The sequence below is a fragment of the Dreissena polymorpha genome, chromosome 1, assembly GCF_020536995.1.
Source record: "Dreissena polymorpha isolate Duluth1 chromosome 1, UMN_Dpol_1.0, whole genome shotgun sequence".
Classification (NCBI taxonomy): Eukaryota; Metazoa; Mollusca; class Bivalvia; order Myida; family Dreissenidae; genus Dreissena; species Dreissena polymorpha.
The window spans coordinates 107,331,615-107,359,345 of NC_068355.1; the positions used below are offsets into that span (position 1 = coordinate 107,331,615).

Here is a 27,731-nt window from a genome sequence, read left to right on the forward strand (position 1 = left end):
GAAAGGTCAAGGTCATCCTTCAAGGTCAAAGGTCAAATATATGGGTCAAAATCGCTCATTTAATGTACACTTTTGCAGTATTTCAATATTCAAGATAGCAACTTGATATTTGGCATGCATATGTATCTCATGGAGCTGCACATTTTGAGTGGTGAAAGGTCAAGGTCATCCTTCAAGGTCAGATGTCAAATATATGTGGCCAAAATCGCTCATTTTATGAGTACTTTTGCAATATTGAAGATAGCAACTTGATATTTGGCATGCATGTGTATCTCATGGAGCTGCACATTTTGAGTGCTGAAAGGTCAAGATCATCCTTCAAGGTCAAATATATGGGTCAAAATTGCTAATGTAATGTAACTTCTGCAATATTGAAGCTAGCAGTTTTATATTTGAAATGCATGTGTATCTCATGGAGCTGCACATTTTGAGTGGTGAAGGGTCAAGGTCAAGGTCATCCTTCAAGGTCAAACATCATATAGGGGTCAAGGTCATCCTTCAAGGTCAAACATCATATAGGGGGACATTGTGTTTCACAAACACATCTTGTTGTCCAATCTTTTTAAATCAGCTTGCACTTTCTCAGAATAGTTTAGTTCCTTTGTGTCTAAGGTGAGCGCCTTAGGGCCCATTGCCCTCTTGTTTAACAACATGCGATGCCTTATCCATGTCCTTCCTTCGAATCCTTTCTTAGCTGAGAAAATTTCTCGGTAAAACACTGGTAGGACTCCGTCATGTTAATTTACATGTACTCCATTCTTTGTCTTGGTCTAAGTAAGTCGAGCCTTAAATGATTTGCCATGTTAGTCAAGCCCTTGATGTTTTGCAATTTTATACTAAATTTATGTGACATTAGCAGACATAATACACCAAAATAGTATACCTTAAATAATGAAAAACGAGGTTGAAAGGCAAACAATTGTAAACATATGATGTGTTAAGACGGCGTGTTGTGCTCAATACCTGTATCAGAGGATAAATTTTAAAGTACAAAAGCTTATTAAGCTTATTTAGACTGCTACCTCATGATTTAAAGGGCAATTTTTAAATAACTTGCCGCAAATAATTGAAAGTGAAGACAGTATCTTGTGTGCTTGCTTATCTTTGTCCATAGCTCAAAGATTAATGTCACGTAAGTCCAAGGTTAAATTAAGGCACAGTATTCTTTGTTACTTTGGAATATGCACACAAAAAGCTTATGTATAATGACATTTATTGGTGTGACATGACCTTTGCCTGTGTCCAAACATTTAAGAGTGTATGGGTCTGTGACACATTTAAAGACGAGTTTCTTTTAGATAACCATAAATGTTAATACACTGTTATAATGGACAGGCCTTATTCAACATAAATTATAGGTAGCCATAATAAGGAAAGATTGGAGATTTTACAATAAACTTTTATGAAGACAATTTTAGACTTGAGGATTGCAGCAGCTTGTGGCAAATTGTTCACACCAACCATGTCCTAAACATACATATTTCAACCAAGGAAAAACAAGAATAAATATACAGCAGCCATATGCAATAAAGTGACTGTAATTCATCCATTTGTGACTGGAAATCTGGGAAAGTTTGTGGTACAAATCAATATGATTTATGTTCTATATCATGACTCTTCACCAAGTAAGTATGTTCCACCATTGTGATCATGTTCTTTGTTATTCATACAAGTCACACAGTTTGAACATTGGACTGTTATGATCCAACAGAAATCTGTATGAGAGCATTTTGTAGAACTTGTAAACTTATGTGGATTTGTTTTATTAAATATATTTTAAAACTTGACACAGTTCAACAGCTGGGATCATGTTCTACATCATAACTCTAGAGGCAGTACGGTATGTCCCATAGTTGGGATCATGTTCTACATCATTACTCTAGAGGTAGTATGTCCCATAGTTGTATTCATGTTCTACACCATGACTCTAGAAACAGTATATCCCATAGTTATGATTGTGAACTACATCATGACTCAAGAAGCAGTATATCCCTTAGTTGTGATCATATTTCAACATCATGACTAGATGCAGTATTTCTAATATAGGTGATCATATTTCTTCATCATGACTCTAGATGCAGTATGTCCCATTGTTAGCTCCACTGGCCAGAGGCCAGCGGGGCTTATGTCATGGTCCTGTGTCTGTCGTGTGTGCGTTAACTTTTCCTTAAAACATCCTCTTCTCCTAAACTACTGGTCCAATTCTGATGAAATTTCTCAGGAATGATCCTGGGGTGAACCTCTTTAAAATTTATTCAAATTATGCCCCTTGGGTCAAATTTGAACCTGCCCCGGGGGTCACAAAAATGAAAATTTGCTTATATAAGGCCTCTTTTGTGAAAACTTTAAAAATCTTTTCATCCATAACCATTGGGCCTAGGAATTAAATTTGGTCTGTAGAGACATCTTATAGTCCTCTACCAAATTTCTTCAAATTATGCCCCTGGGGTCAAATTTGACCCTGCCCCGGGGGTCACAAAATTGAACATATGCTTATATAAGGCCTATTTTGTAAAAACTTTCAAAATGTTCCTGACCATAACCATTGGGCCTAGGTCTATCAAATTTGGTATGTAGAGACATCTAATAGTCCTCTAGCAAATTTGTTCAAATTATGCCCCTGGGGTCAAATTTGACCTGCTCCGGGGGTCACAAAATTGAACATATGCTTATATAAGGCCTATTTTGTGAAAACTTTCAAATTTTTCTCATCCATAACCATTGAGCCTAGGGCTATCAAATGTGGTATGTAGAGACATCTAATAGTCCTCTACCAAATTTCTTCAAATTCTGCCTGTGGGGTCAAATTTGACCCAGCCACGGGGGTCACATAATTGAACATATGCTGATATAAGGCCTATTTTGTGAAAACTTTCAAAATTTTCTCCTCCATAACCAATGGGCCTAGGGCTATCAAATTTGGTATGTAGCGACATCTAATAGTCCTCTTCCAAAAAATTTCAAATTATGCCCCTGGGGTCAAATTTGACCCTGCCCCGGGGGTCACAAAATTGAACATATGCTTATATAAGGCCTATTTTGTGAAAACTTTCAAAATTTTCTCATCCATAACCATAGGGCCTAAGGCTATCAAATTTGGTATGTAGCGACATCTAAAAGTCCTCTACCAAATTTCGTCAAATTATGCCCCTGGGGTCATACTTTACCCTGCCCCGGGGGTCACAAAATTGAACATATGCTTATATAAGGCCTATTTTGTGAAAACTTTCAAAATGTTCCTGACCATAACCATTGGGCCTAGGTCTATCAAATTTGGTATGTAGAGACATCTAATAGTCCTCTAGCAAATTTGTTCAAATTATGCCCCTGGGGTCATATTTTACCCTGCCCCGGGGGTCACAAAATTGAACAAATGCTTATATAAGGCCTATTTTGTGAAAACTTTCAAAATTTTCTCGTCCATAACCATTGGGCCTAGGGTTATCATATTTGTAATGAAGAGACATCTAATAGTCCTCTACCAAATTTCTTCAAATTATGCCCCTGGGGTCAAATTTGACCCTGCCCGGGGGTTCACAAAATTGAACATATGCTTATATAAGGACTATTTTGTGAAAACTTTCAAAATGTTCTCCTCCATAACCATTGGGCCTAGGTCTATCAAATTTGGTATGTAGAGACATATAATAGTCCTCTACCAAATTTTTCAAATTAGACCCCTGGGGTCAATATGGCCCTGCCCATGGGGTCACAAAATTGAACATATGCTTATATAAGGCCTATTTTGTGAAAACTTTCAAAATTTTCTCATCCATAACCATTGGGCCTAGGGCTATCAAATTCCGTATGTAGAGACGTCTAATAGTCCTCTACCAAATGTTTCCAAATTTTGCCCCTGGGGTCAAATTTGACCCTGCCCCGGGGATCACAAAATTGAACATATGCTTATACAAGGCCTATTTTGTGAAAACTTTCAAAATCTTCTCATCCAGAACCATTGGGCCTAGGGCTATCAAATGTGGTATGTAGAGACATCTAATAGTACTCTACCAAATTTCTTCAAATTATGCCCCTGGGGTCAAATTTGACCCTGGCCTGGGGGTCACAAAATTAAACATATGCTTATATAAGGCTTATTTTGTGAAAACTTTCAAAATTTTCTCCTCCATAACCAATGGGCCTAGGGCTATCAAATTTGGTATGTAGCGACATCTAATAGTCCTCTTCCAAAAAAATTCAAATTATGCCCCTGGGGTCAAATTTGACCATGCCCCGGGGGTCACAAAATTGAACATAATTATGCTTATATAAGGCCTATTTTGTGAAAACTTTCAAAATTTTCTCATCCATAACCATAGGGCCTAAGGCTATCAAATTTGGTATGTAGAGACATCTAAAAGTTTTTACCCTGCCCCCGGGGTCACAAAATTGAACATATGCTTATATAAGGCCTATTTTGTGAAAACTTTCAAAATTTTCTCGTCCATAAACATTGGGCCTAGGGTTATCAAATTTTTAATGAAGAGACATCTAATAGTCCTCTACCAAATTTCTTCAAATTATGACCCTGGGGTCAAATTTGACCCTGCCCGGGGGTTCACAAAATTGAACATATGCTTACATAAGGCCTATTTTGTGAAAACTTTCAAAATGTTCTCCTCCATAACCATTGGGCCTAGGTCTATCAAATTTGGTATGTAGAGACATCTAATAGTCCTCTACCAAATTTCTTCAAATTATACCCCTGGGGTCAATTTGACCCTGCCCCAGGGGTCACAAAATTGAACATATGCTTATATAAGGCCTATTTTGTGAAAACTTTTAAAATTTTCTCATCCATAACCATTGGGCCTAGGGCTATCAAATTTGGTATGTAGAGACAGTCTAATAGTCCTCTACCAAATTTTTCCAAATTATGCCCCTGGGGTCAAATTTGACCCTGCCCTGGGGGTCACAAAATTGAACATATGCTTATACAAGGCCTATTTTGTGAAAACTTTCAAAATCTTCTCATCCAGAACCATTGGGCCTAGGGCTATCAAATGTGGTATGTAGAGACATCTATTAGTCCTCTACCAAATTTCTTCAAATTATACCCCTGGGGTCAAATTTGACCCTGGCCTGGGGGTCACAAAATTAAACATATGCTTATATAAGGCCTATTTTGTGAAATCTTTCAAAATTTTCTCACCCATAACCAATTGGCTTAGGGCTATCAAATTTGGTATGTAGAGACATCTAATAGTCCTCTACCAAATTTCTTCAAATTATGCCCCTGGGGTCAAATTTGACCCTGCCCGGGGGGTCACAAAATTGAACATATGCTTATATAAGGCCTATTTTGTGAAAACTTTAAAATCTACTTGTCCATAACCATTGGGCCTAGGGCTATCAAATTTGGTATGTAGTGACATCTTGTAGTCCTCTACCAAATTTCTTCAAATTATGCCCCTGGGGTCAAATTTGAACCTGCCCTGGGGGTCACAAAATTGAACATATGCTTATATAAGGCCTATTTTGTGAAAACTTTCAAAAATTTCACGTCCATAACCATTGGGCCTAGGGCTATCAAATTTGGTATGTAGAGACATCTAATAGTCCACTACCAAATTTCTTCAAATTATGCCCCTGGGGTCGAATTTGACCCTGTCCCAGAGGGTCACAAAATTGAACATATGCTTATATAAGGCCTATTTTGTGAAAACTTTCAAAATTTTCTCGTCCATAACCATTGGGCCTAGGTCTATCAAATTTGGTATGTAGAGACATCTAATAGTCCTCTACCAAATTTTTTCAAATTATGCCCCTGGGGTCAAATTTGACCCTGCCCCGGGGGTCACAAAATTGAACATATGCTTATATAAGGCCTATTTTGTCAAAACTTTCAAAATTTTCTCCTCCATAACCATTGGGCCTAGTGCTATCAAATTTGGTTTGTAGAAACATCAAATAGTCCTCTACCAAATTTCTTCAGATTATGCTCCTGGGGTCAAATCTGACCCTGCCCCGGGGGTCACAAAATTGGAACATATGCTTATATAAGGCCTATTTTGTGAAAACTTTCAAAATTTTCTCGTCCATAACCATTGGGCCTAGGTCTATCAAACTTGGTATGTAGTGACATCCTATAGTCCTCTACCAAGTTTGTTCAAATTATGCCCCTGGGGTCAAGTTTGACCCTGCACCGAGGGTCACAAAATTGAACATATGCTTATATAAGGCCTATTGTGTGAAAACTTTTTTTTTTTTTATTCCATAACCGTATGGCATAGGGCTACCAAATTTGGTATGTAGTGACATGTAATAGTTCTCTTCTTAGTTTGTTCAAATTATGCCCCTGGGGTCAAATTTTTTTTATTTTTTGAAATCTTTAAAAATCTTTCTGTCCATAAACATTGAGCCTACGGCTACCAAATTTGGTATGTAGTGACATCTTATAGTTCTCTACCAAGTTTGTTCAAATTATGCCCCTGGGGTCAAGTTTGACCCTGCCCCGAGGGTCACAAAATTGAACATATGCTTATATAAGGCCTATTGTGTGTAAACTTTCAAAATTTTCTTGTCCATAACCGTATGGCATAGGGCTACCAAATTTGGTATTGACATGTTATAGTTCTCTTCTTAGTTTGTTAAAATTATTCACAAAATTGAATATATACTTATAAAGGGCTTATTTGTGAAAACTTTAAAGTCTACTTGTCCATAACCATTGGGTCTAGGGCTACCAAATTTGGTATGTAGTGACATCTTGTAGTCCTCTACCAAGTTTGTTCAAATTATGCCCCTGGGGTAAATTTGACCCTGCCCTGGCGGTCACAAAATTGAACATACGCTTATATAAGGCCTATTTTGTGAAAACTTTAAAAAATCTTCTTGTCCATAAACATTGGGCCTAGGGCTACCAAATTTGGTATGTAGTGAAATCTTATAGTTCTTTATCAAGTTTGTTCAAATTATGCCCCTGGGGTCAAATTTGACCCTGCCCCGGGGGATAAAAAATTGAACATATGCTTATATAAGGCATATTTTGTGAAAACTTCAAAAATCTTGTTGTCCATAACCATCCAGCCTAGGGCTATCAAATTTGGTATGTAGTGACATCTTATAGTCCTCTACCAAATTTGTTCAAATTTTATCCCTGGGGTCCAATTTGAACCTGCCCCGGGGGTCACAAAATTGAACATATGCTTATATAATGCCTATTTTGTGAAAACTTAAAAAAAATCTTGTCCATAACCATTAGGCCTAGGGCTACACAATTTGGTATGTAGTGACATTGTATAGTCCTCCACTTAGTTTGTTCAAATTATGCCCCAGGAGTCAAATTTGACCTTGCCCTGGGGGCCACAAAATTGATTATATGCTTATATAGTGCCTATTTTGTGAAAACTATAAAAATTCTTGTCTTTAAACATAAGGCATAGGGCTACCAAATTTGGTATGTAGTGACATCTAATAGTTCTCTACCAAGTTTATTCAAATTATGCCCCTTGGGTCAAATTTGACCCTGCCCGGGGGTTCACAAAACTGAACTTACTCTTATATGGGGCCTATTTTGTGAAAACTTTAAAATAAAAATCCTCTTGTCCATAACCGTTGGGCCTAGGGCTACCAAATTTGGTATGTAGTTACATCTAATAAACCTCTACCAAATTTGTTTAATAATGCCTCTGGGGTCAACTTTGACCCTGCCCTGGGGGGTCACAAAATAGAATAAAGGCTTATTTTGTGAAATCTTTAAAAATCTTCTTGTATAAAACCATTCAGACTATGGCTACCAAATTTGGTATGCAGTAACATCTTATAGTCCTCTACCAAGTTTGTTCAAATTATGCCCTTTGGGTCAACTTTGACCCTGACCCGCGGGTCACAAAATTGAACATTATATACACTTATATCTTGCTTATTTTGTGAAAACTTTAAAAATATTCTTGTCCTTATCTCTAGGACCTAGGGCTACCATATTTTGTATGTACATGTAGTGAGATATAGTAGTCCTCTACTAAGTTTGCTCAAATTATGCCCCTGAGATAAAATTTGACCAAGCCCAGGGAGTCACAAAAGTGTACATGGGCTTAAATAGGGCCTATATTTAAGTATTTGCACATGCAGAGAATATTTGTTTCAGCCTTTTTTCAGCAGTGGAGCGATACAGGGCCATCATGGCCCTCTTGTTGAAATCATGTTCTTCATCATGGCTCTATATGCAGTTTATCCCATAGTTGTTATAATGTTCTAAATTATGACTCTGGATGCAGTATATCCCATAGTTGTGATCATGTTCTAAATCATGACTATTGAGGCAGTATATCCCATACCGTAATTACTATATGTTTTCGGACACTCTAAGTTTTCGGACACCCCCTTTTTTAGCAAAAATTATTATTTTTCATGACTCTTAATTTTTGGACACACGATTTTTCGTCCATTATTTATGTCTCTAAGTTTTCGGACAGAATATTTTACAGCGCTATTTTACCAAATTTCTGTCCTGTTTTCGATATCTAATGACACTTCGATCATGGGGTTTTACAACCAGATTAACATCATAAAACATGGAAGGTGCATGCCTGAGGGCAACGGACCATTACATTGCGTCATTGGGTAAATAACATTGTAAACTGGTATTAAACAATGGTTTCGCCCGATAGCATAAGCGTTATGACACTTACCAGGGGCAGTACCATTAAACAGTTCAATTATCTACCGCAATGGTCCTACCCCTTCTAAGTAAAATAACTGTGACAAATACTAAACGTTTCAAAGTGTGATGCACCCTATTGCAAGTTTTACGAACAATGGAAGGTGTTAGAAACAACTATCTGAAATGAACAAACAAAGAATTCATAGTTTGCTTTTTTTTGCGTTAATTACTGGTTCATGCTTGCGAGTATCGGTGCGTCACGTTCTCATCTTTGAACTCGTTGGTCAAAGTACAACCTTGTAGAAACTTTCTGTCAAATAAATTAAGCATTTAAAATTATTTAAAATGCAGTGCAAATATATATAACTGTAATTTATACTATACGGCATGGTATTTTACAAGCGCATGCTATTACCCGTAGTCGTTGATACAATTGACGCTATTTTCGGACACTTCAATTTTCGACTCTAAGTTTTCGGACACCTGCATTTTGTGAATATTTTTGGTATCTATGTTTTCGGACACGAATTTTTTTTATTATTTTTAAGTGTCCGAAAACATAGAGTAATTACGGTAGTTGTGATTGTGTTCTACATCATGACTCAAGAAGTAGTTTATCCCATAGTTGTTATAATGTTTTACATCATGACTCAAGATGCAGTGTGCCCCATAGTTGTGATCATGTTATACATCATGACTCTAGACACAGTATATCCCATAGGTGTGATTGTGTTCTACATCATGACTCAAGAAGCTGTTAATATGTCCCATAGTTGTGATCATGCTCTACATCATGACTTTAGACACTGTATATCACATACTTATAATCCCCCTTTAATGGCCATAGCTGTATGTATTGTTTGTTAACACTGATTTTTAATAATTGTCCATGTATAAGAGACAATCATATTACTTATTTAAACCAGGCCAGGTTGTAGGTGTATTACTTAGATGGTATTTTCCAATACTGTGTAGCTTAGTTTTTAACTATCAGTTAATATGTATTCAATTTAAAACTATTGAACTTTGTGTTTATACTGTACATTTACAAAATGTGTGCCAATAGTTATGAAAAGGAAATTTAAACCTTTCTGAACCTTATCATGGTAAAGTTCAAGTTTATCAAAGCTGTTTGATATAACATTCTGTACTGAGTGCACTGTGTTTTGGATTGAATATGTGGTGGTTTGTTTGTGTTTAAAATGGAATAAAATCAATGATTAATCCAGTTTATTTCATTTGTGATTTCACAGGCTATAAATGAATTCAGATAGTAAACTCTTTTTTTTCATTAATTACTTACAAATGATCAAAGAGATCTGTACTTATTTGACTTTGTTGGAACCTAGTGTAGCATTAAGTTTACCAATAATCCATCAAACATTCTTTGCTCTAAAATATAATTATCAATATGACCAACCCAGTACTTTTATAGTGGTTGTCACAACAGGATGTTGTGAAGAATAAATTTACAGTTTTTAACTTGTGTCACCAACCATTACCATACCAAGCTGAGTTAAAGTATGTCATTTTCTTTTAAGAAAGCAGAATGTTAAAGTAGTTGATGGAATTGGAAAGGTAACACTGTTATTATTTTGTCATTTTACAAATATTTTTATTTGGGTTGTAAATAATTCATTCTCCTAGACTTGATGAATATTCTCTCTAGTTTTACTTAGTTTAATTCTGTAATTCGGGTACAAACAAGTCTGGAATTTGGTGTGATATGTTATGTATAGGGGAACAATTGAACAGATATTTATGTTGATATAATTTATAACATCACCCAGTTTAAGTTCAGGGAAGAGTTTCTACTTTCAGTTTGATACATTCCTGCATTAAATAAAATTGACCTTGCTATGGAGTTATTTATCAAATAACATAGTTTAATACTTTTTTTCTAGAGAAGTACTTATTGTTAATTGCACATTTTATTATTTACAGTGAATTACATTTTGTTCAAAAAGTGTAAATGCAAAATACTTTTGGAGTTCTAATCGGTCTAAAAAGTATCAATTATGAAAGATCCCATACTGTTCAAGGGACATATAAATGCAAAACAAACACAGTGACTGTGACTGCATTGGATCCAAGACTTTGGTATCTTGTTTGAGTGGATCATAATTGTGCAGCACTTGTCACTGACAGTTAAGTGTACCTAGAAGCCTTGACATTGTGAGGCTGTCCATGAGAGGGTGGTTGCCTGTGGATGTGAGACCCAATGTATCGTGCCTATAAAGCTCAACTGCGGGCCCAGTCGGCCCCCATCTTCAGGTAGTCTGGTTTCTTGCTAACTATTCTTATGCAATTATTTTGTAAACTATTCTTATGCAATTATTTTGTTCATTGGACACCATGCTGATGGTCAGTGATTACAAAAGTCTTTGACATCAAACATTACTATGATAAAGTATTTAACAAAGAAAATTTTCTCTACAAATGTTTTTTAAATCTTAAGCAAATGTTTGAGGTCTAGGCTTGCTGTATTGATGGAACCTCAGTTTACTGTGTATTTCTGCATCTTCTTTATAGGATGGCTGGGGTATATAATCACCATGGGGACTGTAGACATTAGAGTAACTGTCGGACCGGTTTGAACAATGTTTGATCTTTCTTACATTTTAAGTCATCTTATTTTCAGTATTTTTTAGAGTATAAGTTGTGTTTTTGTATGGTTACCAAAGACAATAGTCAGTCCTTATGTTCATTACAGGAGTGTTTTCACCCAGAATGTAGAAAGCACCAACAAGCCCGAAATAAGCATTATCATCATCCTGGAAATCAAAGTTTGGGTGTCTGTATGCTATATCGGTATTAGGTAGTTTAATATTTTGGTATTGCTCATTCATGATTATTGATGCACATTGTACGTGTGTGCCCACTCATGCTGATGACAAGATTGTTTTGAAAGTGTTCAAATCACATTCTTTATAGCAAATATGTGTAAACAGTTAGCCAGTTTACAAAAGTAATATTATACAGGCAACTTTGTTTAGATCCAACCAAATTCCTCAAAGTGCCAAAATTACTGAAAAAAATATTAAGGAAAAAAAGCATGTACAAATTATTTATTAAAATGAATAATAAAATAATTTAAGTATAAAATATATATATTGCTGTTGATGATTTGTTGTTGAGGTTTAGAAATTAATGTTGGTACATTTTTATACAATTTTAATACAATTAAAAATGAGAAAGTTAACAAATATTTGGGGGAAATACAATTCTGCTGTCATAAATTGGTCTTTAAAGTTAGTAATCAATATGTCTCCAGTGCACAGTAGAGAAAATAATTCACAGAACTTTGGTATCACTGCCAGAATCAGAAACATATTTATTTACATTAATTTTGCAACTTCAAATGATTTAAAGTTATTAAGGCAGTTAAGAATTTAGTAAAGTTCCAGTTTGCAAGTTAGTTTTCTAGTTGAGTTTTGCTTTGACATGCGTTGCACACATAGTTTTGATAAATCATTTGCATCGCTGAAACCAGGTGTCCAAATACTTGAAGGAAATTGTGCACTTAGTCTGCAAATACCATGTAACGGATTACTTATAAGTTAAATATCTTGTTGAGATATATTGAAATTGGTATTAGTGTGTGGGTGATGCAGAGCAACCGGGTATGGTCAGTAGAGATGAACGGTTGATTGATTTTTCACTGAAACTAGCTATGTTTAAAATGTGTCATTTTTGTTATTTTAGAGAGATATTGCTCATTTAGTGATTATTGATGGAATCATATATCCATTTGAATAAAATTTCTAGGAAATATTTAATATGATTGTTTTGTTCATATAACAAGTTTAAACAAAATAAGCAAGAAATTAGTTAAATGTAACTGTAGCTTTATGCCTTTAAATGTATGTAGTTGTTTGTTCATTTAAAAGTGAGTGAGTGACTGGAAAATTACAGCAAGTGTGAGAAGAACGTTACAGGAAGTGCGAGTGGAACATTATAGGAAGTGTGAGTGGAACATTACATGGAGTGTGACTGGAACATTACAGGAAGTGTGAGTGGAACATTACAGGGAGTGTGAGTGGAACATTACAGGAAGTGTGAGTTGAACATTACAGGAAGTATGACTGGAACATTACAGGAAGTGTGACTGGAACATTACAGGGAGTGTGAGTGGAACATTACACTGAAGTGTGAGTGGAACATTTAAAGAAGTGTGACTGGAACATAACAGGCAGTGTGACTGGAACATTACAGGGAGTGTAAGTGGAACATTACAGGAAGTGTTAGTGGAGCATTACAGGAAGTGTGAGTCGAACATTACAGGAAGTGTGAGTCGAACATTACAGGGAGTTTGACTGGAACAATATTACAGGAAGTGTGAGTGAAACATTACAGGAAGTGTGAGTGGAGCATTACAGGAAGTGTGAGTCGAACATTACAGGGAGTTTGACTGGAACAATATTACAGGAAGTGTGAGTGAAACATTACAGGAGGTGTGAGTGGAACATTACAGGAAGTGTGACTTGAACATTACAGGAAGTGTGACTGGAATGCTACAGGAAGTGTGACTGGAACATTACAGGAATTATCATCTGATAATGACAAAAAGTGTGTACAATCTTTAAAGCAAGATAGTATTTGAGTTTTTGTGTATGCTTTCAGAAACACTCCTTTTCAACAGAGCGAAGATCTTGAAGAGATGAAAACCAAGGGACGGTTGTTATCTGCTGGAGATTCTCACGATACCAAAACCTTCATACAGGAGCACAAAATCAGTGGCAACGAAAAAGGGCTTGAGGCAGAGACAAACAAAGAGAACACATTTGAACATAAGCTTCTCAATCGTGACAGTGGTAATGTTATACTAGTAGAGGACGAAAGTGGTCAGAAAAGTGATAGTGACAGTTCCAAAACTACTCTTGCTGGAAAACCAGTCAAATATCCATTGCACCGTAAAAGTTCTAATATCACAAATGACTCTGGGAGAAGCACTGTAAGTGATCTTGGAGAGATAGAAAATGACTTGCAGACTGAAATACATGGAAATGAAAGTGATGGACATGTTTGTTGTCACAGTAATCATTTCCTTTCTATTGACCCACATAGAAGGGAGAGTTTGACTGTGATAGATTCCACTGGACATTTAACATTACCATCTCCTATTGAATGCGTGACTGTGCGTTCATTGCCAGGTGAGGACGTGGACTATCTCTCAGACGGCAGTCCCTCCCCACAGTGCAGACACAGTCAATGTGACGGACACCTCTCCCCTACAGGCAGTAGAACACCTGCTGGAAGTCCCTTACACAAGGGGCATGCACCCAAAATACTGTACAGCAATTCTGAAGATAGTAAACTAAGTCACCGTCGCCTCTCATACCCTCGCTCACCCTACACATCGCCGACCACATCGCCGCGGTTACGACGGCAGCCAACAATGGAGACGAGAAGAATCTCCGTGTCAGACAGCTCTGATGGCTACATACAACTTAATCAATACAAGCTCAAGGATGAAATTGGCAAGGTAAATTGAAATGCTTTTGAAATTGTGTTAAAAGCATAACCTACTGTATTAGTTTCATATGAAACACATGCCCCATTGAAGACGCATCCCGAAATTTTCTGAGATACATGGTTACCACTCAAGTGAAAAATATTAGAAACACTTATAGTTAATGATGCAGCTATTATTTACAGACACATAAAACAGTGGTAATAATCACTCTCTTACACTAATTTCTGGTACATTGTTTTGAGCGATGTCGTCCATTTGAGTTTCCTACTAAGCACAAGTATGGCTGGAGGAATTTAGATCAAAGTACATCTTTACATAACTTTGATGCAATTTTATCATTTTATAAAAATGACTATTAAATAACATGATAAATGAACATGAATTTGACAAGTGTGTATAATCAAATCTGTAATCTTAAATGCCAAATAGGATTGTTCAAGTTACCTTTAAAAAGTATTGCTACCAGTAAACACTTTTCATGTACTTCTTGTAAAAACTTCGTTCTCATAAAATGCCTGCAAAAATTATATATGAATTTTTGTACAACACCATTCAGTGCTCTTGAATGGCTTGGTACTTATATGATGTAAGTTATATTTGATTGCAGAATTAAACCTTTTTATTGAAGAAAATATTGAGATCTTCACTTTGGTTAAAAAATGGATAGTGCATTTTTACTAAATATTGCAAACCTTTTCTCTCATTTCAAAAGCAAATAGTTTATGCGTGACAGTTTTGATCTGTGACATGTACAATTATTTTATACACCTTTAACCCTTTACCACTTAGATATGTTTTTTCACGCATTTGTAGTCCCTTTAAAGCGGGTATATACGATTTTGTCAAATATTTATGAATTTATAAAAACTGTGTAAAAAACTTATTATATATATATTTCAATATAAATTCAAATAAAAGTTAAGAAGAACATGTGTCGAAAAATGCGAAATAAGCCAGATATTTAATTCTGAAATTAAAAACGGCTGTACAGCCGAATTCGCCAGCATGTATACCATACATGTACGATGTGCATCTAAACTTACTAGGGGTGTTCCAGAAGTTCGTGGATTTTCGCTATAACTTTCATTTGGTAACATAAATGGACAAACAAATAGCATGTAAAGAATATTTCGTCCTTTCCAAATCCACGCTCCAAATATCATGGAAATACATAAAACAATAAATATATATCAGAGATTTAAACATGTGCACAATGCACACACCGACGCACGTGTAACGTTTCTGTTCAACGTCAATGACGTTATGAAGTTAACAACTGTCAAATCTTTTCCACATTATCTCCTCCAACGCGAATGCACTTTATGTGTCGGGAAATCCACTTGTCAAAAGTGTCTGTATACCAGTCAGCGTCAAAAGATGACACGATTCGCTTTGCTGCAACTGTAAGTTCCTTTTTACTTGCAAAGTGAATACCGCGCAACTGTGATTTAACTTCCGGGAAGACGCGGAAGTCCATAGGGGCCAAATCCGGGCTGTAAGGAGGACTTAGGCGCTGTAAAGTGAAATTCTGTTTATCAACGACATTTAAACCAAATTTAAATTCGCGTAACGCTCATACTTATAATAAAATACACGCGTGCGCCGCATGTCGTTACTGAGGTCTCTATGGCAACGCGTTTCAAACGCGCTTTATGAAATTCATGCATTTTTAGCTTATATGTAAAGTCCGTGATAATTGGTTTGTATAATATGTAAATTTCATTGACTTTTACCAGCAAACTAATTAGTTATAGCGAAAATCCACGAACTTCTGGAACACCCCTCGTAGTTTAACGGTTTATAATACAAAGACGAATGCTTCGGTTATTGTAGGAAAATATGTACGTCACTATCGGCTCGGGGCGCTAATTTGTCTTTGCTGCATTTTATGAAATTCGGCTTTAATGTATAATTTTTCTTGCCTATTTTGTGTTATTGTAACATATTTTATCAATATATTACAATTAAACACATATAAAAAATCGTATATACCCGCTTTAATAGAAAGTTAAATTTTATTCAAGACCTTTCTTACTAGATTAAAGTGTTTAAGGCTTCATCTCTGAACCTTATATACTGATCAGCAGCAAACAGCATAAAACCTGAACAGACTGCGCGTTACTCACATGCTGTTCTTGTTTTATGCTGTTTGCACATAGCCATTTTCACTTTGCCTTTAAGGGGGAAAGGGTTAAGTGGACATGTATCCCTCAGCCTTAGCATTGATTATCTTTTACATTTGGCAAGTTGTGTTATTTTTTTTAAGTGTTACACAATCCTTAATAGTCAATTATGCTACATTGGTCATTGTCTGCTCAGGTTCTACTTAAATGTACCCCGGGTACTCTTGAGTGTTCTTAAATGACTACCACATGTGCGGTAAATATACTGAAACCCGGGAATTCTAACAATAGTTGGTTGTTGTTGGCTATTTTTTCAAATTAATTATGTCCATATTTATGTAAATATTCTGTAAAATGGCCTCTATATTATCAAAACTCAGACTAAAAAAGCATGTTTAGGCAGGAATTATTAAAAGAGATTTTTTCTGTATTCCGTAGCGCCTTTTATGCCTTCCTTTTTTTGGCAGCAATAAAACTCAGGTACAGTATAAATTTGCTGGGTACAATTGTTAGTATATTTTCCGTACCTGGGGTACATTTAAGTATATTTAAGAGTACCTGGGCCAACAATGACCAATCGAGCATCATTTACCCCCACAATTCTGGACCAAATTGGATTTAGTAATGAAAGTGGGATTGAAATAATGGATCATGATAAAGTTGATCTTTGGTTTTTGTCTTTATTATTTTAAACCTGGTGGAAAAGACTATTTTGATGCATTTAAGGTTATCTACAGCCAAATGATAGAGCTGCAGAGTGTCTATAAGAATGAATACAGAATGTTTAGCATGTGGATGAAATACCAAGCTTTAAAAGATTGAGCCACCTCAGTACTTATTTAAAGATACCGGTAAATGTAAACATTTAATTGCCAAATTTAGAGACATATTTGGACAGCACATAGTGATGGTTACCCTTACCACATTATTGCTCATTGAAATGAATATGGTACATGCACGGTACATATACCTACCTGAGTTCTTAGCTCGACTATTATATATGAAATATATATAGTGGAGCTATCCTACTCCCCCCGGCGTCTGCGTCAGCGTTAGCGTGCAAATGTTTAAGTTTTCGTACTACCCCAAAAAATGTATTTGTCCCTTGACATATTGCTTTCATATTTTGCATACTTGTTTACCAACATAACCCCAACCTATAAACAAGAGCAGACAACTCAATCAAGCATTTTGTCATAATTATGGCCCCTTTTCCACTTAGAATATGCAGCAAATGTTAAAGTTTTTGTACTACCCCATTTATTTTCATTGTCTCTTGACATATTGCTTTGATATTTTTGCATACTTGTTTACCAACATCACCCCAACCTATAAACAAGAGACAACAACTCTATCAAGCATTTTGTCATAATTATTGCCCCTTTTATACTTAGATAATTGAATATTTTGCTTAAATTGCCATAACTTCTTTATTTATGATCACATTTTATTATTACTTTGACAAAACAACACTTACCTGAATACCACAATGGATTCCACCCAAACAATACCCCACGCCCCTACCCAGAATCCTTCCCCCCCCCCCCAACCTCCCCCTTTCCCCCCCAAAAAAAGTTGTTTTTTTTAACATCATCTAATAAATTACCACACCCCACATTATACCCCCCTCTCACCCACCCAACCACCCCTACCCCCCCTACCCCCCCCAATTTTTTTTTTTTTTTAAACATCATCTAATAAATTGCCACACCCCACATTATACCCCCTCTCACCCCCCCCAACCCCCGACCCCCCCCCCCCCCCCCCAAAAAAAAAACATATTTTTTTTCCTTTTTTTATATTTGAAAGATCGTCTAAAAAATGACCCCACCCCACATTATAACCCCTCTCAACCCCCCCCCCCCCCCCAAAAAAAAACAACATTTTACTGATTTTTTTTCCTTTTTTCATTTTTGAAAGATCGTCTAATATATTATTGAATATGAACAATTTCCCCATGATGCCTACCCTTCTCAAAAAAGTTCATTAAATGCGCATTAATTGTGCATGTTATTGGCACCGTATTTTTTGCTTAACAAGTGCATTTTATTCTGTTAAAAAAACACACTTTTTACTAGTGTGTTAATACATATAAGTGTATTTTTTCCACGAAATAATACACTAAAGTGCGTTTATTATGATAGTAAGTGCGCTTAAGTTTATTTTTAAGCGCATTTATACACTTGAGTGTATTTTAAGACATACAAATAATACACTTCATGGTCAAAGTAAATTTTTTAATGCGCATTAATACACTCATACAAATAATACACTTTATGGAGTATTCAAAGTGAATTTTTTAAGCGCATTAATACACTTGAGTGCATTTCCAGACATACAAATAAAACACTTCATTGAGTTTTCAAAGTGAATTTTTGTAAGCGCATTAATACACTTGAGTGCATTTCCACTGATACAAATAATACACCTTACAAAATTGAAAGTGAATTTTTTTAAGCGCATTAATACACTTGAGTGCATTCCCAGTCATACAAATAATACACCTTACAGTATTAAAAGTGAATTTTTAAGCGCATTAATACACTTGAGTGCATTTTCATTCATACAAATGATACACTTTATGAAGTGTTGGAAGTGAATTTTTTAAGCGCATTATTCGCTCGAGTGTACTTTTCATCACTTCAAATTAGTATGCTTAAAAATTTACCAAATTTTTAAAAAATCCCAGCATTTTGAAGCCAGCATTCATTCTTTAAATGAAAGGTTTGTGTAAACACATACATAAAAAACAAAAAGTACAATTCAATAGATAAGTACACACTTTATTAGAATGTTAAACCTTAAAAAACAAAAACAAAGGTTACATATCTACATAAGAGAGGATTCAAACGGGCTATTGCCTATCTGGAATTAACAACTTTAAATATCAAGCTCATACCAGTGATTTTTCTCCCCTCTGATTACCGGTTACTGATTAACAGCCAAATACAGGTGGTTTCCGCTTCAAAAAATATTAAAGTTTTCCCCTCCTTAAGCTGAAATGTTTTCCCTATCATTTACTAGATTTTTATATATTACATTAATTCCAAATCCCTTTTTAATATGGACAAAAGCAGCACATTCAATTCAATCATATTCTGGATCCTAATATATGATAATTTAAATGAACCGTATTCATGAAATTTATATAAATCTATACCTTATTTTTAAGATCTTCCTTTTTTGTTCATTATTGCGCTAAAATATGCCCTTCTGAGAGCCAGTATATACAGGTTGTTTTGAATTTCCAAGGAAAATCACTGCATACATGCTGACAATATTTAGCAGCTTAGCCCCTGTCACTATATTTGTTGTTACACACTGTTCCTTACAAAGAATGCATTCATAAACCACCCTTTATAGAGCAGTTCACCAGCTCATCAGGTCTGAATACTACTGTCATGGTCTGTGAGGCGCATCTCGTGCATGATCTCATTTGAGATAAGGTCCTGAAAGATATTTTATAATGTAAGTGTTAAATATTGCTGTTATGGTAATCTTGTTCAACAGTTGCTATAAATATCATAAATTTAAATCAAAACAAGATTGTTGGCTTGTTGTTTTTGTTTGTTTATTTTTGCAATTTTAATCTCATGATCATATGTGACTTAACGCTTTTCATAAATAATTTAAAGAAATAACGTTTGGTAGAAAATACTGTTTATAAATGTACTAATATATGTGGTCTCCTTTGGCTGTGTGAACTGGTCGGAAGTGTGACGTCTTTAAAATGCAATAACCTTTAATATATAGTTTTACCTCTCAACAAATCCATCTTTTCTTGGTCAAGGACAAGCTACAGGGCCATGTTCCCCTCAAGTTGGCCTTCTCGTGCAGGGTAAAACCTGGTATAAATGTCCATACATCAGGTAGTCCCCCTTTTGCTCCCTTTTTTGGCAGGCGATGATGCACATTCTGTCCAATGGATCTTCCGATCAATGTAAATTTCACCTTGGGGTTTAACCTTCAAATATAAAATATAAAAGTTCTTATTAAATATGGGGGAAAGAATTAATGACAAGAAATAGGTATAAATAAATTTTAAGATGACAATAACCATAAAATACAGCCATAATAATTCAAATGGTGTTTTTTTCCTTAAAATTGCATTACATTTACTTATCCATTTACATTTCCCAGTGACAATACATAAATATGATAATGATCATAATTAATTAAATTAAAAAAAGATGCAAAAATGAAAATACAAACCTGTTACAGCTGTTCTTCAGTATTCCAAAAAAACGGCAGTTGTTGAACTATGAGACCATATCACTTTAACCACCCACTTTGAATTTTCTTTGCAACAAACGTATTGTTGATATACACATTGTTTACAAAAAAAAAACTTTCTGTGCTCCAAATAACTTGCTGAGCTCCAACCAATCAAAAGTGGTTTGTTTTAAAATAGATGGTGCCATAACCAATCAAAAGTCTATAAACACCCCTTTGTTTGGGCTAGATGGAGCACTGATAGGGATTAGTGTTTATGATGCTAATGAATCTCTTATCTGATCCTAATCTTATCTGATATTTATTGAATAATAATAATATTGAATAATACACAGCACACTTAGCACATTATATTTAATTGTTAATATTTCAATATAACATACTGAATGGTGTTAGCAAATAATAATAATATTATAAAAATTATTTAAATTGTCTTTTAAAATGTATGTTAATAGTCAATGTGGTAGACATTAATTGAATTGGGGTTAAATATCAGTGTAAGAAAGTTCAAATACTTATTTTTTATGTTTTGGAGATATAATTGATTCTGGCACGCCCACATAATATTTTTGACACTTTCATTATTATGCCCCCCTTCGAAGAAGAGGGGGTATATTGCTTTGCTCATGTCGGTCTGTCGGTCGGTCGGTCTGTCTGTCTGTCGGTCAGTCCGTCCACCAGGTGGTTGTCTGACGATAACTCAAGTACGCTTGGGCCTAGGATCATGAAACTTCATGGGTGGATTGATCATGACTCGCAGATGACCCCTATTGATTTTGAGGTCACTAGGTCAAAGGTCAAGGTCACGGTGACCCGAAATAGTAAAATGGTTTCCGGATGATAATTCAAGAACGCATACGCCTAGGATCATGAAACTTCATGGGTAGATTGATCATGACTCGCAGATGACCCCTATTGATTTTGAGGTCACTAGGTCAAAGGTCAAGGTCACGGTGACCCGAAATAGTAAAATGGTTTTCGGATGATAACTCAAGAATGCATACGCCTAGGATCATGAAACTTCATAGGTAGATTGATCATGACTTGCAGATTACCCCTATTGATTTTGAGGTCACAAGGTCAAAGGTCAAGGTCACGGTGAACCGAAATAGTAAAATGGTTTTCAGATGATAATTCAAGAACGCATACGCCTAGGATCATGAAACTTCATAGGTAGATTGATCATGACTTGCAGATTACCCCTATTGATTTTGAGGTCACAAGGTCAAAGGTCAAGGTCACGGTGACCCGAAATAGTAAAATGATTTTCAGATGATAACTCAAGAACGCTTTTGCCTAGGATTATGACACTTCATAGGTACATTGATCGTGACCCGCAGATGACCCCTATTGATTTTCAGGTCACTATGTCAAAGGTCAAGGTCACAGTGACAAAAATCGTATTCACACAATGGCTGCCACCATATGGGACAGCCCATATGGGGGGCATGCATGTTTTACAAACAGCCCTTGTTTTTAATTAGTTACCCACAGCCTGATTTAGTTGTACTTTTCCCTTTAAAAGCTGCTCTACTGATTCACATATTTTATGAGCAGACAAATTGCAACAATAAGACCATAAACATTATGTGAAGATAAAAAAGAATTCAGTACAATCCTCCTATTAAACACTATATCTCTGTCCTTTAACTTCAGTTAGTTGCTATAGTGTTGCTCTTTTTTATGAAGATGCACTAAAACTACACTTGTACAGAAAGAATTTTTTTTTTGCAAATCAGAAGATACACTTATATGCACAAAAAATGCACTTCATTAAAAAAAAAAATGCACTTATTGCATAAAAAGATGCACTTTGTCTACAGAAGATACACTAAAAGTACAGTAAAATACACTTAAAGATAATGAAAATACAGAAAAAATGCACTTTAGTTCACTTAATTATGAAAAAAGTGCAGAAAAAATACACTTTTTGGTAAAAATGCAGAAAAAATACACTTTTTAAAGCGTATTTTGTTAAAAAAAGCATTTTATTTTGAGAAGAGTATGTTATACTGTCAAGCACTCGAATAGTCCAGCGCATTGTCCTCTGACAGCTCTTGTTTGTTAATGTTGTAGGGTGTAAATATAATTTTAGTAGATATTTATGCCCTCCTTGGAAGAAGAGGGGGTATATTGTTTTGCACATGTCGGTCGGTCCGTTGGTTGGTCGGTCAGTCCGTCCACCAGATGGTTTCCGGATGATAACTCAAGAACGCTTATGCCTAGGATCATGAAACTTCATAGATACATTGATCATGACTGGCAGATAACCCCTATAAATTTTCAGGTCACTAGGTCAGAGGACAAGGTCACAGTGACTCGAAACAGTAAAATGGTTTTCTGATGATGACTCAAGAATTATTAGGCCTAGGATCATGAAACTTCATAGTTACATTGATTATGACTGGCAGATGACCCCTATTGATTTTTAGGTCACTAGATCAAAGGTCAAGGTCACAGTGACAAAAAACGTTTTCACTACAACTGACAGTCCCTAACCCTATGGGGGGCATGCATGTTTTACAAACAGCCCTTGTTATTACAGAAATAGTGAAAGTAGTAACGGTAATTTAGTGTAACGTATATGTTGTTTTTTAGTTGAATCTAACTAGTTATATCTAACCTTCCCGCCTTTCTGCAGGAGCACCGCACAGCTCACACAGACATTGAACAGTGCAGATCCACAATCATTGCTCTTAAAAATATTACCCAATTTCGTAGGCTTATCTATTAAAAACCTACAGGTTAACACATTATTTATCCATTTGTCATTGTTAGACATAACGGATTTGACGTTTAATTGTATTTCAGACATTAGTTATTTGGTATTGAGTATTTGTTAAATTCGCGCTCATCATACCGCCATTGATTTTATTGCATTTCCTTTATTATTATTATTATTGTTATTATTGTTGTTAATATTATTATTTACATATGTGTTACAGGAATTTGTTAATCCTATCCAAATCTATCAGAGAAAGAACCACAACTTGTTGTCAATTACCCGAGGGCATTTGCATAGATAGTTTGGAAGACATTAATATGACTTAAATTGTAAATTAAACCATGTACTATAGATTTTGCAGCAACTGCAATTTATGTCATTTTTTTAAATTTTAAAACCTGTCAACTAGCAACTATATTGCTTCATAACTAGACTATAGTTACATTTGTGTTGTGCCCCGCCCATGGTTTTGGTTGAAGTTTATAAAGGTAAGTAAAAGCATTTTATTGCATATTTGTATTTCTAGCAATATCATTTTCTAGAAATATCACTTTTTGACAGGAACACTGTGGCTGCTGACATAATTATTATACCCCCACAAAGGAAGTTTAGGGGGGTATATAGGAGTGAACTTGACAGTCGGTCTGTCTGTCGGTCCGTATTAAGTGTCCACTCTCTAATTCAAGTAGTATTCATCCGATCTTCACCAAACTTGGTCAGAAGTTGTATCTACATGATGTTTAGGCCAAGTTTGAACATGGGCCTTGCCGGGTCAAAAACTAGGTCACGAGGTCACTTAGTGCGTTTTAAACATTCAGCATGTTCTCCGCTCTCTAATTCAAGTAGTTTTCATCCGATCTTCACCAAACTTGGTCAGAAGTTGTATCTGCATGATGTCTAGGCCAAGTTCGAACATGGGCCTTGCCAGGTCAAAAACTAGGTCACGGGGTCACTTAATGCGTTTTAAACATTCAGCATGTTGTCCGCTCTCTAATTCAAGTAGTTTTCATCCAATCTTCACCAAACTTGGTGAGAAGTTGTATCTAGATGATCTTAAGGCCTAGTTCGAACATGGGCCTTTCTGGGTAAAAAAATAGGTCACGGGGTCACTTAGTATGTTTTAAAATTCAGCATGGTGTCCTCTCTCTTATTCAAGTAGTTTTCATCTGATCTTCACCAAACTTGGTCAGAAGTTTAATCCAGATGATCTGAAGGCCAAGTTCGAACATGGGCCATGCCAGATTAAAAACTAGGTCACTTAGTACATTTTACATATTGAGCATGGTGTCCGCTCTCTATTTCAAGTAGTTTAAATCCGATCTTCACCACACTTGGTAAGAAGTTGTAAATAGATGATGTGTAAGTCAATTTCGAATATGGGCCATGCCGGGTCAAAAACTAGGTTATGGGGTCACTTAGTGTGTTTTTAAACCTCACCATGTTGTCCGCTCTCTAATTCAAGTAGTTTTTATCCAATCTTCACCAAAATTGGTCAGAAGTTGTATCTTGATAATGTCTAGGGCAAGTTTGAATATGGGTCATGCCTGGTCAAAAACAACGTCACGGGGTCACTTAGTGCGTTTTAAACATCACAATGTTGTCCGCTCTCTAATTCAAGTAGTTTTCGTCCAATCTTCACCAAACTTGGTCAGAAATTGTATCTAGATGATGTCTAGGTCAAGTTTGAATATGGGTCATGCTGGGTCAAAAACTAGGTCACTGGGTATCTTAGTGCATTTTAAACCTCACCATGTTGTCCGCTCTCTAATTCAAGTAGTTTTCATCCGATCCTCACCAAACTTGGTCACAAGTTTTATCTAAATGATCTCTAGGACAATTTTGAACATGGGCCATTCCGGGCCTAAAACTAGGTCACGGGGTCACTTAGTGCGTTTTTTAACATTCAGCATGTTGTCTGCTCTCTAATTCAAGTAGTTTACATCCGATCTTCACCAAACTTGGTCAGAAGTTTTATGGTGATGATCTTAAGGCCAAGTTAGAACATGGGCCTTTCTGGGTCAAAAACTAGGTCAAGGGGTCACTTAGTGCCTTTTAAAAATTGATCATGGTGTCCGCTGTTTTTTGTGAAGACGACATGCAAAATATTATGTGTCAATGCGGCATGTGGGGGTATTTGTCACGTCTGTGACAAAGCTCTAGTTTTAACTTGCCCTTAATATTGATCAGACATTCACTGAAAATTTTAGTCCTGAATGGATTTCTTCAGGGATAAATGAGTTTCAGTGTAAAACTCTGAGCTAACCCATACAGATGTTAACATATCAAAGGCCATGATCCAATACTCGTCTGTTGTTACTTAGGCCCTAAAGTTTTCATTTGTTCTCTAATAGTGCAGCCAGGACACCCCATGCTTTGTATCTTTGAACCTTGTTTTCAAGTTTTAAAATTGTCAAGAGACTACTGAATTGGAGTGTTTCATTTGACATTTACATTTGTAATGACTGCTTTTTTCCTGGTTTATACTCTCTGGAGTATATTTTTATTGAGGGAAGTATCTTTTTTCAAGAATTTGCCCGAGGCTGAGTGTAAGAGTACTGTATCCATGTAGAAATGAGATACCCATACAACAGTTTTGTTTTCAGCTCACATTGTGAATTACGTAACTTATTTCCAAGAACACATGGAGCCACATGTGTTCCTATATTGACAGTATTGGTAAGGAGTTGCCCATGTTAATGAATTGCCTTTCTCTGCAGGGTTCCTATGGTATTGTCAAGTTGGCCTACAATGAAGCAGATGATGCACATTATGTAAGTGTAGACTACATATTGTAATATAGAATGAGGAATGTTTTTCTGGTTGATTACAATCATTTGGACAGACAAAATAAAGACTTCATTTTCAATGCAACCTTGACAAAATGTGCATAGTCTGTGGATGGCTATTAAACAGTTTGCCCTTTGATAATGTTCCACAAAAGACCAAGAACATCAGAGTCATTAAATTCCCTACTAATACAAGAAAATACTGCCATACAAACGAAGTGCATCATGCAAGCTTCATTTTTCATCTGATACTGACCAAATCTGCACAGCATATTGATATAGCTACGATTTTAACCGTTTAAAAAGCCAAGGTTAAATTTGAAAAAACAAACATTATAGGTAAACACAAGCAGAGTATAATATTAAGGTTTTAAAGTATGATTTTTTCATATATTACAAATTATGCATACATTATGGAAACATATGTTATTATATTACTGCAAAACACATTATAGTGTCATGCATATAAGTTAAACAAATTGCTTTTTAATTTTAACTATTGCAAGGTTATAAATTTATTTTAGTTTGGCTTTATAATATATTAATGTTCTTTAACTAACGGCTGCACGTTCTAATGGACAGGAACTTGTCCCTTCTATATCCTACAGATTTAAAAGTTCATTCATTCATAATAACAGGAAGAGGACACAATTGTGAACTCTTACAATAATCTTAGCAAGACAAATCTGGAATCTTCTCATGGAAATGAACAATGGAACATTATTTAAATTAGCCTCCAACATCATAGATAATATACCGGCATGATTATTGATGTCTTTTTATTTACTACTGTGATAAAGACCTATTTTGTCATATGTAGCCCCAATTATTTTAATATTTGATAATAAACGTTTTGTTCTCAAATTTCCAACTAAATGAACCATAATTGTTGATAGTTCATTGATTTCTAATGCCAATATGTGTTTGTGATGTGATCCCAAAAGATTTGCCTTTGCAAAATGCGGTTAGCGCCATTTTCAATGTCCAGCTTTGAGTTATACAAACAACAGTCAAAGCAACGCACAACACAATACTAGACCATATAAAATGCCAAGTAACTATGGAGATGATTAGCAACTTTCAAACATTTCATTGTCGAATTGTTGCGTTTATATTTACCAAGAAAAGTTTAATTCAAAATTGAGCAGTATCTTATAAAGTCACTTGTCATTTTAAATTGTTGCATGTCATATTGCACCTCGCTTTTATTGTTTTGTGTCAAACTCAAAAGGAAACAGGCAACACTCAAAGCAATCAACGGTACAACAAACTTAGGCTGTTTGGGAAGCACTGCAATTGTTGAGTGACTTGTAAAACTGGTAGTTTTTATTGAAGAGCTATGTACTCACAAAGAAAGGATCACCTTTTAATCTAGTCTTTATTTTTGCTATATAATTTAATGACACACCAGTTAAAGATGGACACACAATATTTTGCATAAAAAAGAATGTTTAAATCGTTTGAAATTTGGCGTGGTGCTTAAAATGTTGTGTTGTGGACAGTTGACATAATTGCACAATATTTGCCTGATATAATGTCACTTGTTTGAAATGATGCAACGACAATCATCACTTTGAAACAACACTCAATTTTCTATTCTAATTTTCATCGCAGATATTAGTGTGACAATTAAACAATCAAATATTAGTGTGACAATTCAACAATTAAATATTAGTGTGACAATTCAACAATCAAATATTAGTGTGACAATTCGACAATCAAATATTAGTGTGACAATTCAACAATCAAATATTAGTGTGACAATTCAACAATCAAATATTAG

At 35.5% G+C, this 27,731-nt stretch overlaps 1 protein-coding gene across 9 annotated transcripts in view; it reads left to right on the plus strand.

Moving 5' to 3' along the window:
• LOC127843106 (calcium/calmodulin-dependent protein kinase kinase 1-like) overlaps positions 1–27,731 on the plus strand; it is a 157,455-nt gene that overhangs the window by 98,183 nt on the left and 31,541 nt on the right. For 5 of the 9 annotated variants that reach the window (XM_052372930.1, XM_052372940.1, XM_052372957.1 and 2 more), the window contains 2 exons: positions 13,229–14,090; positions 25,880–25,933. In XM_052372930.1, coding sequence (XP_052228890.1) covers positions 13,229–14,090; positions 25,880–25,933 — 916 coding nt within the window. Of the gene's footprint in view, positions 1–9,565; positions 9,712–9,755; positions 10,184–10,549; positions 10,880–13,228; positions 14,091–25,879; positions 25,934–27,731 lie in introns of those variants that run through there. The other 4 variants (XM_052372973.1, XM_052372966.1, XM_052372978.1 and 1 more) reach the window with 4 other exon arrangements.